This window comes from Lutjanus erythropterus, chromosome 10, assembly GCF_056507025.1.
Source record: "Lutjanus erythropterus isolate fLutEry1 chromosome 10, fLutEry1.hap2, whole genome shotgun sequence".
Classification (NCBI taxonomy): Eukaryota; Metazoa; Chordata; class Actinopteri; order Lutjaniformes; family Lutjanidae; genus Lutjanus; species Lutjanus erythropterus.
The window spans coordinates 17,823,571-17,838,999 of record NC_139326.1 but is presented as its reverse complement, the minus strand read 5'-3'; the positions used below and the strand labels follow the sequence as shown (position 1 = coordinate 17,838,999).

The window sequence follows — 15,429 nt, the reverse complement described above, 5'->3', positions numbered from 1 at the left end:
ATAAAAACAAGTAAATTTAAACAGATACAAAACCAAACAGACAAGTGACACCAACAGACACCTAAGTGTAGTCTTTCTAGTTGATGTTCTCTTTGGAATAACGATACGATATGATACGATACGATACACGCAGATTAAACATACAGTACACACATGACACTTTCCACAAACAGAAAAACACAACAAACAGTCAAAACAGACATAGAGCACATATAACATAAAAAAAATAATAATGGTAGCATGGCAGCTTTTACGGTATGTTCTATATGTTACAAAAATGTTTATAAAGAGAAAAACAGGGAATAAAAACTGTGCATACTGCATTGCCATACTCCAGTCAAGAACAGGTCACACTCACTTGTTCTACACTTTAATTTAACAGCATATGAAAATGTTATTAGTATTAACCTTAGAGATACTGACTCAAACAATCACTTTTAAGTATATCCCTTCTTCTTGAACTCTTTCTGTGGGGCTGACTGTAATTCACCCAGAATTACACTTAATAATTTCACATTATGTAGAGGTTTGCTGTCTGGTGACTTAGTGACTTAGTGTTTAACCACAGTAAGTGAAAGGTCACAGCGACACAAACATCAGTGGTTCAGTTGTGCAGCTGTATGTCCTGCTGAAGTTTTCTTGAGTTACAGTGACAAGAGTGGAAAGATCACCAGTTCATGGACGTGCTGGTGAAAGCACTGTGTGTAATCCATCTGCACTCACACACTGCTGAGAAGTAAATCAAGTTACAAGCCGTTGGGCAAGACTGCCATGTTGTGTGGTGTCGACTCAGTTTTACATATAACAGTTAAAACCTCTCCGCAAAATGGAAACTCACATCTCCCCTTCACTGCACAACCTATGTGAAGTATAGAAACACAGTTATTTCAATGTTTCTTTTACATGAGCGGGACAATACGTGATGCAATACAGCTCCTCTGGAATTATGCAAGAGTACAGCAGTACCCGAGCTGCTGGAGACAATGGGTGCTCACAGCAGATGCAGTGCAGGGGGGCGGTGGGCGTGAATGCATGTATGCATGTTTTCTTTCTCTTCATTGAGACAAACACAATGAAAACTATTCTCTGGCTTAATGATTTTTAATGAATTCAGAAAAGTTGACTGAAGCAAACACTGTGGCTCTTTCTGCCCTTGTTGGTTTTCTCTGAAGAATAGTAGCATTTATGGTAGCTTTATGTTCTTTATGTTGAACCAAGGTACAAAGTAGAATACTTTAATGTATTAGAAGTATAATTTAACAATACAAACGCTATTACAAGTACTTGCAATACCTGAAGTGGTATTACAGTGTATTTACAAGAATTTCTTTATAACTAGATTCAGGAACAAGACCACACCACTGATTCTCAAACTCTATCACCTGCATCCCTTTATTAAACTACTTGCACCTTTGACAAACTCAACCTATCTATTCTTATCTATTTGCAAAATTGTTACAGCCAATCATAATGTCAAGAATTGAGTTAATTAAATTTCTGATTATTGATTTTTCTGCATTGTTTCACAGTCTTCAAAGAGGGGATTGTGATTCATCTAAGAATCAGTTTTATCCCTTACCCCTAATATTACACATACTTGAGGTTGTTCAACTTCAGCACACAAGAGTGCACTAAATACTCTTAAAATTGTGCTCCTCTGTTAAAATATACTTACAAAATTCCTAATTAGCAATCTTACAGCAAGTACGCTCTCCGATTAGATGTAATATACTTAAAAGTTGCTTTTTTCAATATATAAATATATACCAGGGCAGACATAGAAGATATTTGGGAGCACGTGCAGCGTTGTTGCCATGTGCTCCAGTCAAAAAGTATTTCTGAGTGATCCTGGAGAGGGGGTGTGGCACTCTGAGGGCCCACGGGCCCCTCTCTCTCTCTGCCTCCCCTTCTGTCTCCACTTTGATGGAGTAGTTGCATAATCTCTGCCTCCGTCCAGCCAATAGGTAGCTGCTCTCTGATAGAATCGTCTCACTGAGCTGCGGTGCACGTGCATGTGTGTCTGACTGTCCACGCCCCCCATCCTTCATCCCAGTGCTCCCATAGGTCCGGTTCAAAGGTAACAGGGAGACCGGGGGCTCTATAAAGAACGAGTTAGTTCACCCTACTTCTCTGCTTGTTTCATCTCTTCGGTCTGTCGTTCCAACCAGCACACACACCAAAATGCCCAGCAAGAGGAAGAAGAACAAGCGTCGCATGAGGAGGGTGGTAAGTGGTGGCAGACGCACTTTTTATCCGCTAGGTTTTTGTTCTTATCATGATGGTGTCCAAAATCTATTAAATGTTATCAGAATATGAGCTTAAGTTGGTCAGTGGAAATTTTCTTCGAAAAATGTTGATAAAAATGACTTTTTTTTTGTCAGTTTGTGATGGTAGAGGTTAAGTGCGTCTCTTCCATTTTTTCCAAAACACAAAACCATACGTTTACCCTAACGCACCGTGTTTGTTGATGCGTAAAAGTACAAATACTGCTTTTAATATGCCATTATATTGATGCAAAAGCCGTGCTTTGGAAGTATTCCGTAAAAATTAAGTAAATTAAGCTTCTACATGAGCACTTTAATCCAAATATAAACAAGAAGACGAAAACGGACAATATGTTCTCTTAGTATTGGCACGTCGGTTTGTGTTAGTTCTACTCAAGTTAATAATTCCTTTATTTGACTGCACACATTTACATTTTTGGTGTGTCTGTTCTTTTTACGCACTCAACTCTGAGGTGCGCTCCAACCTCTGTGCGTAAAACCTCAAAAAATGGAAAACTGTGCCAAAATTAAAATTATAATATTTTGGGTGCAAAACAGATTTAAATCGAAATTATGCAATAAATTTCAGTAACGTGACACGTTAAGATGCATGTGGCTTTGCTATTAGGTGCAACAGACAAAGAAACTTCTTGGCTTAAGTCCTGCACTCCACGTGCGCTCTGCATGAAATGGTTAAGTGCCTGGATGGAGACTTCATATTTCTGTAGTCTACTCTCATTAAGGGTGAAGGTGCCACGTTCCCTTATGATGATAACCTTCTATGCGTATTATAATTACAATAATATTATACAACAATAATAATAATTAATACACTGAAGCAGCAATGACATAATTGCCATATTTGACTCCCCCTCCCCTCTCCTCTTAGGTAACAGGGAGAAATTTTACTTCTGAACATTGAGTGCCCAAAGAGGAGAAGTGGGTGGGGCAGATAGGTGGGAGGAGTCTATGATGAGTGACAAACTAACACAGAAGCTCAAATTTCTCAGAGGGCAGAGGTCACTCCACCCCTGAGCTCTGTTCTCCATCAGCTCTTTTCTAATCACAATAATAAGCCCTGTTATCTAATTTCAATTTAAAAAATATCACTTGTTTCAGGCTCACTTGAAGCTCCAAATCTGGGAAGACTTCTCAGAATAGAGATTGCGGCATCCTTCCTCACCCCCCTCCTCTTCCTCCTCCTCCTTAAGCCTCTCTCTGGCTCACCAGTGCATGACTCCTCAACACCACACAACTGTATTTGGTAGTGTGTTGACCGGAGGAATGTCTTGCCTTACTTTTGCCAGATGAAGTCTGCACAGTCTCTCTCTGACTCAGATAAAAATGGCCCCTGAAGTCACTTGCAGCTTTGTGTTATCACCAGTTCCCAGCATAGGGAGCTGCTGGACACTTGAGGAAGAGTGCTCCCCATTTGGCCACACATGTCTAATGTATGTAAACACCCCCACTTAGGTAAAGATTAAGTTTTCTCTCTTAGTTCTCCAAAGGTAGCTGGACATCTTAAATGTAGCTCAAGAAAACCAATTAACAATTTAAACTGATTCTAATGTATTTATAACTCTGGTAGTGAAGTGCAGATTGCTAGACAGCAAAGTATTTGTGGGCAAAGGTGAGGGGGGGTTGTTTTGACGGTGGCATAGACATATAAACCTACACACACACACATGCCCCGCTGGCTTGGCCAGCACTGTGAATGCCTAACTGGCTGTCAGCCTAACAAAAGCATTTTCGGCGAGTGATTGTAACCTGATTATAACCTGATTATGATGTGATTAGGCCCACTGTCTGGCCCGCAGGGCACCCAGCAGTGCTGCTGACTCGCACGGTTTCCATTCCCGCTTCACCAGACCTGTCAGGACCGCTCTGATTCAACTAATTAGCTCCCATTATCTAACTAGCTTTGCTGGGCCCACTCGCAGTTACCCAGCCCCTCCCTCTGTCCAATGGTCTGCACTCCTAAAACCTCCATTAAAGCCTGAGGGGTTTTTGTCCTGAGTTGAAAAACATGTTGGATCTGGCGGGGATGGCATGCCCGGTATTCCTGCACACAGAAATGTGCCAGAGCAAACCCCAGTCTGACAACAACATCAGTATTTGTGGGTGTCAGGAGCATTCACACCCCTAAACCTCCCAGCTTTGTCCTCCCTTATCATTTAGCACTTTAGATTAAAGCCACTGTAAATTAACTGTCCCTTATTCATGCTACACTGAGGATAAACAAATTTAAGTGAGCTACTAAAATTTTTGGCAGCAGAATGAGTCCTAGCTATAGGATGAATGCATGAAAAGTTAAATAGTGGCTCCCACTGTAATGACAAGATAACAAATCATTGACCCAGATGTTTTCTAATGACAACAATTATTAACCCAGATGTTTTGTGTATTTTCCCCCTTGCAGCAGGCCCAGAGGAGAGCCCTCGAAGAGCAGCATGCAGCCAACCCACCGGTCAAAGCCAGCCCCGGCATTGCAGTGTGTGCGCCCCCTGCAGCAGGCCCAAAGAAAGCCGCTAAAATAACTCCAGCAGCAGTTCCAGAAAAGATCCCAGAGGCTGTTCCTGTTGCTGTCCCCATTGTGGAGACCCCCCCAGTAGAACTCAAACCTGTTGTGGAAGAACCTGTCCCTGTTGCAGAGCCCGTCCCAGTCGAGGTAGCGGCACCAGAGCCCGAGGCTGTGGTGTTGGAACAGACTCCAGCAGAAGTCGAGGTTGAGGTTGAAGTCCCAGCGCCGGTCACTGAAGAAGAACCAGTTGTTGAGACTCCGCCGGAGGAGCCTGCTGTCGCTGAATCTGAGAGCGAAGAAGAGGAGGAGGCTGAGAATATCATTCCTGAAACAGAACCAGAAACTGAGGTAAGGATTGTTAAAAACATTGCTAATATCTATGACGATTCTCACCCAGGTCATGGTATTTGCTAGGAACTGTCATAGGCAACTGGACTTTGCTTGAGGTTCTTGAAGACGTTTCACCTCTCATCTAAAAACTGAAGAAGCCTCTCAGATAAGAGGTGGAAGGTCTTCAGGAACGTCAAGCAAAGTCCAGTTACCAAAGACAGCTCCTGGCGGCTTATCCCCAGTGGGTTTCCTCTAGAAGATCAACACATCAGACTTGTTTATGTTCAGGAATGATTCTTCAAGGAATCTTTTCAGGTTCCTCTGTAGGTCTGGTGAAATGGCTCCTTGAAGGCCTTGAAAATTTGTGTTAGATTTTTTGTGGCTTTACCAAGACATCGCACCAAATTTGGTCCTTCTCAAGGGGTTTAGGGTTCAGCTTGTACCTTCATTAAAAGTGCATGCCATTGCGAAAGGAAGGGTGTTTTTGTCAGGTTAGTTGCCTTTTATGTGGAAATGCTTGCTTGAGAACTGATCTTTAGCAGGTTTCATTTTACATTATGGTTTTCTGTAAAGAGACACTTTTCACAGGATGTTTCTGTATATAGTATGTCAAATCAAGTTTTGGTTTTTGTGGAAGACCAGTTTAGATGCTGTTTGGTTAAATGGTAGGCTATGTGCTGTGGCTGGGGCCTTATGGGAGAAGGGAGGTGGAATTGGTGGGGGGTGGGAGGCAGAGGGAACAGCGTGTTCCATTTAGCAAAGAGGTGGAAAGTGGAAGTGAGTTTGTAGGCTCCATCAGTGGGAGACTGGGCAGAGCCTCTTCAGCAGTCATTATACATTATTACCTAATGTGTGTGTCATGGAGCATATTTATGTCATCGAAATTGTACTTTCTGAATAGGCTGATTATCACAGTGGTGTTGGATGGAAGTATTTTAAAAGTTTTATTATTGTGCTGCAGATTTAATATGATATGTTGGATAATATATTTTTTGTAATATATACTGTCCGTGAAGTTGTTTTTTAGTTTTAAATCAATGGGAAAGCATGCTGTTTGTCATGTGTTGTATTTAAAGAAACACATGGTTTTTGGCTATTTATTTTGCAGTTAGGTAGCTTACACTTCCTTTTGACTGTGCGTATCAAACAGCTGTATCACTAAATAATAGTTTTTACCTTTAAAATCTATGCATTTTCATTTACAAGTTGAAGAATGACAAATAGTCTTTGTTTTGTCGTGTCGCCATCATGCATACATTTGGGAACAGAATGTTCTGTGTCAGCCAGTGGACTGCAGGCTATGTGCAGATGCACACACGAGCTACACACTACGTACATGTACGTCTGTGTGCCTGAACTCAGTGCGCACACACAACTGGAAATTCACACGCACGCGCACACGCACATTAAATTTATGGTCTGTGCTCCCAGTAACTGAGCTATGACCACATATGGTGCACATGTATGTGCTCACATGTGTGTCAGCGTGCATGTGAGTGCATGCAGCTTCCCTGAGGACGAGTGTAAGAGGAGAAAATCCCCCCACCACCCCGCCCCCACCCACTCCCCTCCACCCTGCCCCTACCTCTGTACTCCTTTCCCTCCCTCTCTCCCTCTCCCACCACACCACACATCCCTCTCCTCGGCACTGCCTGCAGATGTGCCAGATTCAGCTCAGACGCTCACAAACGCGCACAGACACTCGTGCACTTTTGCAAAACTGATAATTAGTCACACACAAACAGTAGTGGCTTAAATAAACTGTGCAAGTAATGTTTTACTTGCTTTATTTTATGACCTTTTCTCACTTTTGACTTCATGAAACACTTCAACACTTGCGGTCACTGCAATTAAGTGTTCGCTCTGTGGCGCCTCGTGTCAGGCTAGAGTTGGACATCACTTGGTCAGTTGGTCAGTAGGAATTAGGATCAGGGCAGGCAGAAATGGGGCTCGTATTCAGCTGGTTTTGGGACCAAAGAGTGGAGGCCCCTCCGCTTCTGAGTGTCACCACGGAGACTCAGGTGAGTGTAAACCCACCACCCAATCCACCCAACCTGCTGACCGTGTTTAATTTTTCTGTGGGTGTGGCTCCTGCCGAGGCTGAACATTTTGTACCAGCTTGCTCCCTCTGTGCTCCTTCAGCCCTCCACTCCTCCCCCCTTTCAGTCCCTCACCCCCTTTTCCCTTGTAAATCCACTCTCCCTCACCACTCTTCCTCCCCTCCCACCGCTTGTTTCTCTCCATCCTCCGCCTCCTCTTTCACTTCTCCCTCCTTTCTCTTCTCCCATCCTCCTCCTCCTCTTTTCTCCTCCTGTCCTATGGCAACCTATGGCCCCTCATTAGCTCCTCAGCATGTGCACTCGTTCATCCATATGTCACCATTTTATCACTGGGAGGAGATGGGACGGGGGGAAAGTGGGGTGTTGGGTTGTTGGGGGGTGCCTCTGCCTGCTGACGTGTGTGTCTGTGTGTAGTTGTGTAGTCTAGCCTTTGGTATTTGGTGTGTTGAAGAGGAGCTTACAGACAGCTGTCACAGCCTTTTTAAAGTATGTGACAGACCAGTAGTGACAGGATGAGTTGGGGGACATGTGCTTTGCTCACAATGAAAATGCTAATTACAGCATGCTTATAAATGATTAGTAAACATTTTTTCTTTTTATCACATTTGGCATGATAGCCAGAGAGAGAAACAAAGATGTGCGAAATGACGTGGTTGGAGAAATTATCACCTTGTGGCAAGGCACGTGAGGGAACCCAACCTTCCTACATCCACATGTACACATGCACATGTAGCCCCCTCCCCCTCATCCATTTTACTGACAGCTTTTATAGGTTTGTTTTCTCGGGACAGTAGTACTTTGTTAGCTAAACTATACACTTTTGTACAGAAAACGCTCCCTTTTCAGTTTGAAATTTTTGCTTTGCATCTATTTGACAACTCTCCTTTTACACTACGAATGATTTTACAAAGCCAGTTGTACAAGTACAAGTTGTTTTCTTGGCATATGAGCACAAAATTGTTTCTAATTAGTTATCAGGGATGTTAAAAGTATAGTATATTTTTCTCTACCAGCACTGTGCGTGATTTGTTGATAAAAAAAAGAAAACTATTCTGTGCGCCAAGGAGTTTTTTTCTTTGCCACTGTATTAAAAAAGGTATCCTGTATCACCTTTTGTGTATTAGTGTTGTAGTTTAAAATTAGGGTATTGTGACAGATCTAGTCAGGGATAATGAAAAAGCCTAAATGAGAGTGTGTGTGAATGTAACTTTGGTTGGAACATGGTGATCACTGCGTGGCAGGTACATTATGTCCTCCATTGTGGGTGAAATTGTCTGCGTAAAAGGTGTCGGTTTCTAGACCAGCTTCGATTTGTGCTGAATTAGTTTCTAAGTAAGACTGGTGAGGAAGGATCTGTGTGCAGATCGGTTTGGTACACAGTGTTCTGGTGCTGGGACAGGCTGGAGGGGGTGTGTATACTTTATGTACATGTGTTCATGTATGTGTGTGTGTGTGTGTTTTCCTGTCAAGCAAAGGAAGGCCTATAGTCCACCTCCCTCCCTCTTTCCTTCCCTCCTCCTTTCTCTCTCCTATACTATCCCCCCAAGGCTATATAACCAGGGTATATATTTACCCTTCTCAGCTATACGTGTATTTCAACCCACCAGGCTTTTGTTCAGAACTTGTTAAAATCCAGCTGTACAGGATTCCTCACATCCCAGTAACACAGTGCGGAGAAAAGTTAAGTCACTCGAGTATAATCGCGAGCATTTGAACCGTCTTCATTGAGTTTCTACTTTTTTGTTTCGCTTTAACTACTTTAGATAGATGGACTAAAGTGATTTTGTCTCGCTCCTCACTACAGTAGCAGCTCGCGTGCACCAGGCTTGTCTTACAGTGAAGACAGGCTGCTATAAGACGGTCTAAATAATTTACTGTCAGACTATGAAGATTTACAATATTAATGTGTTGCTCCATGTGATTGCCATGATGGCTCACCGCACTTGGATGCACAGTTTGTGACCATTTAGGCCACAACCAACTGTTCCAATAAATCAGTGGCAAGGCTACAAAAAAGCTTATAGAAAAATAAGGCAAGTATTCTTTATGAGTAATATCAATAATATTTCAGGTCAAAAAAATCCAAAAAGCAACAATAAAAGATGTTTGAGTTTGTGTGGGTTTTCGGAGTGAAGACCTGATGACGGAGGCTGTTTAATAAGACAAATAATTACGTTTGCTAGATCTTAGCTGGATTGTATAAAAGGGGGTGTACCAGCCTCCCATTTTGCAATTGGTTGTTAAATTCCTATGGGATGTATAGCGTTCCTCCCCTCCTCCTGGGCTACAGCTACACTCACACAAAACAATCTAAAAAGAGTGTGTGTGTGTGTGTGTGTGAGTGTGTGTGTGTGTGTGTGTGTGTGTGTGTCCTGGAGGAAGCAAACCTGCTAAGACTCTTACTGTAAAATGCCCCAGAGCCTCTGCACAGCTACAGTTTGGCTGACAAACCATAAGGAGACATTGAGTTTGCTCTATGCACATTTGAAGGACCTGAGGCAAAGAATTTTAATTGCCTGTAAATGCTTGTTAATGTATTCCCGGGTGCCTGTTTGTTTTTTTTAAAGAGATGTATGTTCTGGCAAATATTTGCTTTTATTAGATTTAATATAAACGTATATCTTGATCATTGTTTAGTTGGACTAATGAATAAACTCGTTCTTTTCCTCCATAGGTCATACCCCCAGCTGAGGCTCCAGTGGAGGCCCCTGCTGAGACTGAGGTAACACAAAGCTGCATTTCATTTTCACACACTCTGAACCCCACTCCTGGCCTCCTAACCTCAACTTGCTCAGGCAGTAGATCTTTGTGGTGTTTGCCAGAGGCAGATTACACAGGTGTGAATGAGTCCAACTGGAGCATAACTCAACATGACACGTTTGAAGAGAAACCTGCTTTGATTTTGCTTATTACAAATTAGGAGAGCGTTGTTGTGTCTTAGAAATTACGTGGTTTAATTTCATAGCTGGCAAAGGGAGTTAAAAACACGAATCTCTCAATTACGTTTACAAAAATCACTGGTAATGTTGATTAGTGGCCGTTCAAGCTCACCACGCAGACTTTGTATAAAGCATAATACAGTTCATTCATTTAGCTGCCTTTAAGGTAACACATTTTAGTGTTTGTGGTGATTTGGCTGTGGTGATATTTCACACCTGAAAAGCTATAAAAAGACAACATACATGAAGCCAGAATAACTCACAGTTTCCGTTCACGTTTTATAAGTTTATAGCAGCACAAACGAGACAAGAGACAACCTATTCAGTGGAAAAGTTTCTGTGACGTAAGCCTCACACCTTACAAAAACTGCCACACTTCGCCTCAGGTCTCTTTCGATTTTATAACACAGAACTCGGATCACAGCCCGGCTCACCGATGTTTCAGAGAAACAAATAACAAAGGGCTCATGTTCAATTGCAATTTTGTCGTTTTTTGATCTGCAAACAGTTAATCACATAAATAATCTTCTTGATGTTCATAACTGACCAAAAGAAGAGTCAAAATAGACTAAAATTGCAGTTTTAATGTCAGTGTAAAGTCTTGAAATTTTAGAAAAGGCTTAATTTTAACTGTTCTCTGTTTAAAGTTGTGAATATGCTTTACTTTTAGTATCCGTGTGATGTATCATTTTGCAGCCTAATCTGATGTTTTACCTACACGTTTAAAACCAAAAATCTTCTAATATTTGAAACGATCCCATCATCATAATTGTTATTCATAGCTGGATAAGTTCTCTGTTGATCCTTTACTTTTTTAAGGGTAAAATTCGGGCACTTTTCAAGCTTATTCGAGGCACTTAAACCAACTTGATAAAAAGCTGCATGATGCAAATGCTTAAGTGTGCTTTTATTTCTCATTTTCCAGATTCACACAGAGGAAACAACAATCATAACTACAGAGACTGAACAGGTAAAGCTCTTCTTAATGACAGCATGGTTTGAAATTATAGTTGTATCATCATAAACATTGTAGCCTTGACCATGCATGATAGAGCAGTGTAGTTTTGTTTACCTTTGCCATTTGTCTTTATTATGATCAGTGATTGAGATAGACGAGTTGTGTTCTATTTGTTTGCATGTTGCATGGGTTTCTTACTGTGTGCCGTGTTGATTTTGCATGTGCAGACGCAAAATGTCTGCGAGCCAGAGACTGAAGTGGCTGAGGCCTTGCCAGAGGAAGACGCTCCAGCCGTTGAGGTGGAGGTGGCTGTCACAGAAGAACCAGTGGTAGAAGCACAGACTGAAGCAGAGCCCGTTGTGGACGAGGTGGTGGTCACAGAAACAGTGGTGGAGTCGGTGGCGGAGGCTGTCACAGAGGCGCCTGAGCCAGAACAGGTGACTGAAGATGTCACAGCCGCAGAAGAGGAGGATGAAGTCGAAGTGTTGGCCGAAGAAGTGGCACCTGAAGTCCCTGCTGAGCCTGTTACAATGACAGAGGTGCAACACTGATTAAAAACACTCCCCTCTTCTCTCTTGAGCACTCTTTAGCTTATTCAGAGACCGCAAAGTGATGGAGAAATGCATCTTCTGATTTTTATGTGACTTTTAATTTTTTTGTGATCATCTGGTGCTTGTTGTGTGAAGCATGTGGCGTGCAACTATTGTTATTGTGGAAGTTCTCCATTATTTGTTTATCATTCAGTATTATTGCTGAGAGAGATTTTTCCTCTCTTTAAGAGCTGACAGCTTAAAACAGTCACTAGTTAGATATATTTTGTATTTTGGGGGGTTTAGCAAGCAGATGGTCAAAAGTAGAACTTCCTCAATGGCTTAATGGTTTTTGGCATGCTTCCTCATTTACAGAACGTCCTTTTACATAACTTCTTCTTCTGATGTAACTTAACAATGAAGACTAATAACTTACTGTGTCCTGCTCTCTGTTCTGTCTGGTCCAGGATGCTCCTGTGCAGTCTGTGGAAATCCCAGAGGTATTGTTTCTTTTCTTACCATCAAGACATTATACAACATTATATGAGTCATTGAACATATTATACCTATTAATTTTAACAGGTTTTCTTTAATAGAAATAGTAAAACTTGTGATGTGGAGATCTGCATGTGTTGTGCTAAACATTGGCTTGTTGGTATCTGTTGTCTCACCAGGTGCCAGTCACCCTTCCTGAGGCTCCGGTAGAAGAGGCTGAAACCCCTGTACCTGAAGTCGAAGAGGTAAAACCTACATTTAATTTTAATCTACACAATATATGATGATAAACTGAATTCTAGATCACCCTGAAATCAGAAGTGTAGGGTTTACTTCATTATTTAGTAGCCAGCTATATCCCAGCATCCCCATCGTATTTCTTATTACCTGGGATGCTTTCTAATTAATCCCCCCATTCACCTAGTCTGTCTCATGTATGCTGCTATGTGGAAAATCTTTCTCACCTTGTTCTCTCCGTCTCTCTCCAGGCTCCTGCTGCTGAGGAAATCACTGACAACCTGGTTGATGACTTTGTCGTCACAGAATCTGCCTCAGCAGTGGAGGTCGCCATTGCTGAGTCTGCTGCTTTACAGCCGGTGAGACTACACAAGAGGAATTCATCATTATACACAACCATTTCTTGTCTCTTCAATTAACAGGCAACATCTTTTAGAAAATTTGCATCCTGCCTCTGTACTCAGAATAGTTGCAGTTACAACAGCAATGCTATCGTGAGCAATTGCTTTAGGGGCCCGTGGCCACCAGGGGGCTACAAAAGACTATCATTTAATCCAGTGATTTTTTTTAGTAGTTGTCCTTATTTATTGTAGTTCTACATGAGTGCAAATTTTAAAAAGCTAATGTGTAAACCCCATGACATTAAATAATATTTCACATTCCTAATGGATATTCTGGTAGAGCACAGTGTGATGAGGGACCATTTAACAGTTTACAGTTTGATTCATAAAAATACAGTTAAACAACATAAATCTTCAGCCATTAAAGACCAGGAGAATCTTTTTCTGTTCTTGTAACAATGCCATACTGCACCTAATCAGGGTGGCTGCAGGTCTTTAAAACATCTTACAATGCCTTAAATTCACATTTACTAATAAAAGGCCTTAAAAAGTATTAATTAGCCTTAAATTCTGAGTTAAATATTTTTTGAATGTTATAGTAGTGGTCTGAAATAGTTTAAAATATACTCATTGCCCAAGAGTTGAATTCAGTGCCTCTGTTATCCTGTTATCCAGTCTTTAGTTTTTGCGAATAAACATAACTGGTCAAGTCAGAAAAGTACAGCTATATTTTCACCTTTGATGTTAAAATTTATTGCAAAATTGGCCTTAAATTTAATTAAACGGTGGCATAAAAAAGTCTTACATTTAACTAGCTGATACATGTAGACATCCTGATAATCCATTTGTTAAATATTTACCCTCAGTTTTTCTAACCGGCATCTTTCTCTACTTGCTGTATTTAGGAAAGTGTGGAAATGAGCAAGACCCTCAACACAGAATCTCTGGATGTGATGCCCGCCGAGCCTGAGCCTGAGCCTGAGCCTCAGCCTGAGCCTCAGTCTGAGCCTGAGCCTGAGCCTGTTGTTGCCCCTGCAGAGGAAATGATCATTGTGAGTTACTGTCACACTAACTATCTGGTTCATTGTGTTGTGAAAACATTAAATTATAGCTTGATGTATGGTACATGTAATTAAAAACACATATTTAGTGTTACAGCACCTAACCTCCTCTCTCCCTCGTTACCTTCCCAGGATGCCCCTGCTGAGCAGACATGTCTGGATGTGCTGTCAGAACAACCTAAGTCAGAAATCTGTGACATGACCTGTCAGATGCAGCTTGCTGTTGAGTCTGTTGAGATGTCAGTGGAGGCAACCATGAATGGACACATTGTTCCAGAGGTCTCCATTGAGGGCTAGATACACATCCCACAGCTTGGAAGACCTTTTTTGTCTTTGTAAGTTTCTCACAGTCTTTTATTACATAGATGTTTTTTTTTAACTTTCTGACCCTGTTTTCAACCTTTAAATGACCACAACATCCTGCAGCCACTAACCACGTCCCCGTCCTCTTCGCTGTCTCTTTCAGATTCCCCTTTGGTCACTTGGAGGACTCAAAGCTTTACAGGGAGTCAACCAGCTGACTTTTTTAATATTTTTTTAGGGCTTTCCGACAGAACCGCCAGGAAATCGAAGGGACATCCACACTTTGAAGTGCCTTTCCTGCCCCTGTTCCTGTCAAAACTCCAAACCAGATGTCAACACGCTAAAACGGCTGCGTTCACGGCAGCACAACAGACTGTTGTCATAAGTGTGCAGAAACGGAAACAAACATTTTGTGACTCCTTTTTTCTGTATTTCTCCCCGAAAGAATGTGCGCACGTACAGTGAATTATCATCGGCAGTGGAAGCAGAAGTGCTTGAGAGATGGAGATTTCCTAAAATGAGATAAATGGCAGTGCCTGATATTTCTTGGCATGTTCCCATCTCTCCAGATCATCTGCTTCAACGCTGCATACACTCAATGCATGTGAATACTGTGGCATCAGTGAATGTTGCTTCACTTTGCACTTGAGTCTGTGTTCATAAGGGTGGGAGGGACAACTTGTTCTGTTGTTTTTTTGTTGTGTGCCAGGCCCTTTTTACTCTCAAAGAGACACGTCTACAGTACAAACTTCTCCTTTGGCTTTCATTTCTGCCCCTTTCTCTGTCTTCCAGTTCTCATCTCTGCCTCATTAAGTGCCAACGCTAAGGTTAGCGTGATGCTAAAACAGAGTTCAAGGGGATGAGCTGTGAGGTCATTTTCCGTTTCTGTTTTTCTCACTTTCTCCTTTTTTAATTTTGTATAGACCGTATGATGTGCTACAGTTTTGTGTTCAAAGTCTGTGCTCTGGAGGGGAAATGTAATGTGATCTAGTTATGTGGATTGTTGACTTGATCCACCTTTGAAATAAAGCTGTAACTCATCGTGAAGCACGAGTACTGGGTTTTACTTTTTATGCACTATTTCACTCATACAGCACACAGACAGGAGGGGAGACTATATTTAGGCTTCATTTTCTAGGTCAGTTCTGTACTGGCAATAACAAAATCTTTTCATAGTTTTCTTAAATGCAACCTATGTAAAAGGCTTAAGTGTGAGGTTAATGTTACTACAACAACAACATTGTTTTCTGGTCCATAGCAAATGATTGGTAAAATGCATTTTTGATCACTAAAAACTGTAGCTGAAGAAGACAAAGAGTAAGAGGGGGAAAAAAGCCACAACAATACATAACACACAGCAAGCCTATTCAATAATTTTTTTTTAAAAAGG

At 41.7% G+C, this 15,429-nt stretch overlaps 1 protein-coding gene across 2 annotated transcripts; it reads left to right on the top strand.

The window, feature by feature from the left end:
* The first annotated feature begins 2,066 nt into the window (after positions 1 to 2,066).
* LOC146320256 (uncharacterized) lies at positions 2,067 to 15,086 on the top strand. 2 transcript variants are annotated; one of them, XM_084728453.1, is made up of 11 exons: positions 2,072 to 2,226; positions 4,684 to 5,133; positions 9,850 to 9,897; positions 11,040 to 11,084; positions 11,300 to 11,611; positions 12,070 to 12,102; positions 12,277 to 12,342; positions 12,586 to 12,693; positions 13,581 to 13,727; positions 13,869 to 14,071; positions 14,203 to 15,086. In XM_084728453.1, exons 1-10 carry the CDS (start codon positions 2,182 to 2,184, stop codon positions 14,031 to 14,033), a joined length of 1,419 nt encoding a protein of 472 aa, XP_084584579.1. In that variant the 5' UTR covers positions 2,072 to 2,181; the 3' UTR covers positions 14,034 to 14,071; positions 14,203 to 15,086. The 2 variants fall into 2 exon arrangements, with proteins under 2 accessions (XP_084584578.1, XP_084584579.1); XM_084728452.1 differs by lacking the exon at positions 11,300 to 11,611 and having other exon boundaries at positions 2,067 to 2,226.
* The last annotated feature ends 343 nt before the right edge of the window (positions 15,087 to 15,429 follow it).